The sequence below is a fragment of the Euphorbia lathyris genome, chromosome 5 (assembly GCF_963576675.1).
Source record: "Euphorbia lathyris chromosome 5, ddEupLath1.1, whole genome shotgun sequence".
NCBI classification, from domain to species: domain Eukaryota; kingdom Viridiplantae; phylum Streptophyta; class Magnoliopsida; order Malpighiales; family Euphorbiaceae; genus Euphorbia; species Euphorbia lathyris.
This window is the reverse complement of record NC_088914.1, coordinates 11,484,352-11,487,292: the sequence shown is the minus strand read 5'-3', so window position 1 is coordinate 11,487,292 and position 2,941 is coordinate 11,484,352. Positions and strand designations below refer to the sequence as shown.

The window sequence follows — 2,941 nt, the reverse complement described above, 5'->3', positions numbered from 1 at the left end:
GAAAACCATATGCAAGTCTTTCTTCATATTTCGATAGTGCTCCATTAATTGTCTCATTAGATGGATGGCTTCCATAGTTGATCTTCCCGGCATAAAGCCAAACTGGTTTTCCGAGATCTTCACCGTCCTCCTTAGCCTTTGTTCGGTCACTCGCTCCCAAAGTTTCATAGTGTGACTCATTAATTTGATTCCCCGATAGTTGGCACAATCTTGGACATCGCCTTTGTTCTTATACAAAGGGATTAAGATACTTTTTCTCCATTCTGATGGCATCTTATTGTTTCTCCAAATTTTGACCAATAACAATAATAAAATAGTTGAATGTGTCCACTTGATAATAATTTAACTTTTTTTTTATATAATAATTATAATGTATACTATTTTATTTTACAAAATAAACTCTATAAAATCCTTTGCAACTGAAGCCAACTTTATTTAGTATTTTATTTTGAATTCATGTTTTTTTTTTATGGATTACTTTATATTGAATTATTAATTGATCGAAAACCAATTAGTTTATGTTAATAAACAAGTTTAATTGTGAGAAACATGTAGTATACTTAATTAATTAAAATATGAAAATGGTATAATGGAGATTTTTTCGGATCTGTATGTATTAATGGAATTTTCAAACCGAAAAATGAAAACCATCAAAATGGCCCCAAAGATGCAGCCTGAGGTAATTTCCAGAGAATTTGTAAAGCCATCCTCTTCAAGTCCAAATAATCACCCATCAGTTCACAACCTTTCTTTCTTTGATCAGTTGAATGATTCTCGTTATTTGCCTTTACTTTTCTTTTACACAAGTAAAAATGGTGAAACTGAACACCACAGGTCTAGTGTGCTCAAGGTTTCCCTATCTGCTGCCCTTTCCCACTATTATCCTTTTGCCTGAAGGATCAAAGACGATGTCACTATCGATTGTAATGATGAAGGTGCTCTATTTCTCGAAGCAAGATTGAAATGTGGTTTATCTGAAATTCTTAAAAGTCCTGACGATGAAATTCTGAGTCTTCTGCTTCCTGATAGCCTATCCTATAAAGATTCGACCCGGGACTGGTCCTGTAGCAGTTCAAGTAACATATTTTGATTGCGGAGGAATGTCAATTGGGATATGCCTGTGTCATAAGACATTGGATATGTCAAGTATGACTTGTTTCATCAATGGGTGGGCTTCCCTGGCTCGAAATTCTGGAAAAGAAATCAGTCCTCAGTTCAATATAGGATCCTTATATCCACCTCTTGACCTGCCAATCCTGAAACAGAAGCAGGAGGCTCCTCCAGTAGTGGACTGTGTTTCAAGGAGGATTGTTTTTGATGGCTTAAAGATCTCAAAGCTGAAGGAAATGGTTGCCGATCAAGTTCCAAATCCTACACGGGTAGAAGTAGTGGCTTCATTACTGTATAAATCAGCCATTTTAAGGCAATTTCTTCAGATTCTTTAAAGCCAAATTTTATGAATCATGCTATGAGTCTGCGTACTAAGATTTCGCCTCCATTATCAGAAAGAAACATAGGGTATCTAATTGGGATGTTTCCGGTATTGGCAAGGGAGGATAAGGAGATAGAATTAGGAGTTTTGGTGAAGGAATTCAGGAAAGCTAAAACTCAGCTTTCTAATTCCTGTGCTAATACAACAAGCATAGAAGATATATGTCCAATGATCCTGGAAAGCATGAAACCCCTGTCTGAATATTTGAATGTTGAACTGTATGTTTGCACTAGCTGGTGTAGGTATCCGTTTTACGAATCAGATTTTGGGTGGGAAAAGCCATTGTGGGTTGCCACAATTCTTTTCAAGCTGAAGAATTTAATGGTTTTGGTAGACACTAGAGAAGGAGATGGAATTGAAGCATTTATCAGTTTGGAAGAAAAAGCCATGGCTGTGTTTGAGAATGACGAAGAGCTTCTTTCATTTTCATGCATTAATTGAAGTGTATGGGACTTAGACCCTTGCGTGTAATCCATTTCAACTTTGTTTAATTTCATTTGCTCCCGATATAATGTGTTTATTTTATTTGTTTTTTTTCTCCCAAGTTAAACATCATTAAATAATTCCATTTCTTTTGAATCATAGTTTCCATTTCTTTTGGGCTTTCCATGATGTGCTTGTAATTTGTCACTCAATAGAAAACTTGTAGTTTGAGCCATTGAATAAAATAGATATTACCATGTTTTTGTTTAATTGGTGGAATTAGATAAGAGAACTTTATTAACCTTATCAGACTCTCTCTCAACTCTCTCTCAACTGTAGAGTCCTGTTCGGTTAGATATTACCATGTTTTCGTTTTAGGTTCTAGTTGACCTGTTGCTTGTTTCCAAATAAATATAAAACTCATTCTTATAATTAATTAGCATTTAAGAAAAATGATAGATATACAAATGTATATTCAAAATATTCCTAACCTCCACGATATCACTTAGGGGCGTTTGGTTTGGGGTCTTTAGGAATGAGAATAGGAATGAGAGGGTTTCATTCCCTTTGTTCTGGTTTGTTTACAAAAAAAAAAAAACTTATTCCCTTTACCCATTTTATATTAAGCCATTACTCCATTTTAGGTTAAGCCATTACCACATGTCCTCTAGGGAATGAGATTCCCTTTACCTCATTCCCTTTCCTAAACATATCCAAACACATAAGGGAATTAATGGTTATTCATTTCCTTTCCTTTAGTTTACCTTTCTTGATTCCTTTTCTCTTACCCCTTGCGAACCAAACGCCCCCTTAAAGTAATGTATCAGTCTAATTAATCAATAACTCTGTACTTAAATCTAAAATTCTAACCCTTTAAAATTCAATTATCATAATATACTAAGAATTTAGAAAACCTATCATACTTACTAGAACATGTACGAAATAGGTATAATTCTGTCCAGAAAACGCTCACCAGAGTTTCACGCTAACGCCGTGATCAGTTGTTGGAATTTCAAAGGGGTCCAA

At 34.9% G+C, this 2,941-nt stretch overlaps 1 protein-coding gene across 1 annotated transcript; it reads left to right on the top strand.

The window, feature by feature from the left end:
* Nucleotides 1-655: 655 nt before the first annotated feature.
* On the top strand, nt 656-2,141 carry LOC136229671 (tabersonine-19-hydroxy-O-acetyltransferase-like). Its single transcript, XM_066018588.1, has 4 exons — nt 656-834; nt 898-1,076; nt 1,266-1,293; nt 1,414-2,141. The coding sequence occupies exons 1-4, from the start codon at nt 656-658 to the stop codon at nt 1,931-1,933; spliced, it is 906 nt and encodes a 301-aa protein (XP_065874660.1). The 3' UTR covers nt 1,934-2,141.
* Nucleotides 2,142-2,941: the final 800 nt, after the last annotated feature.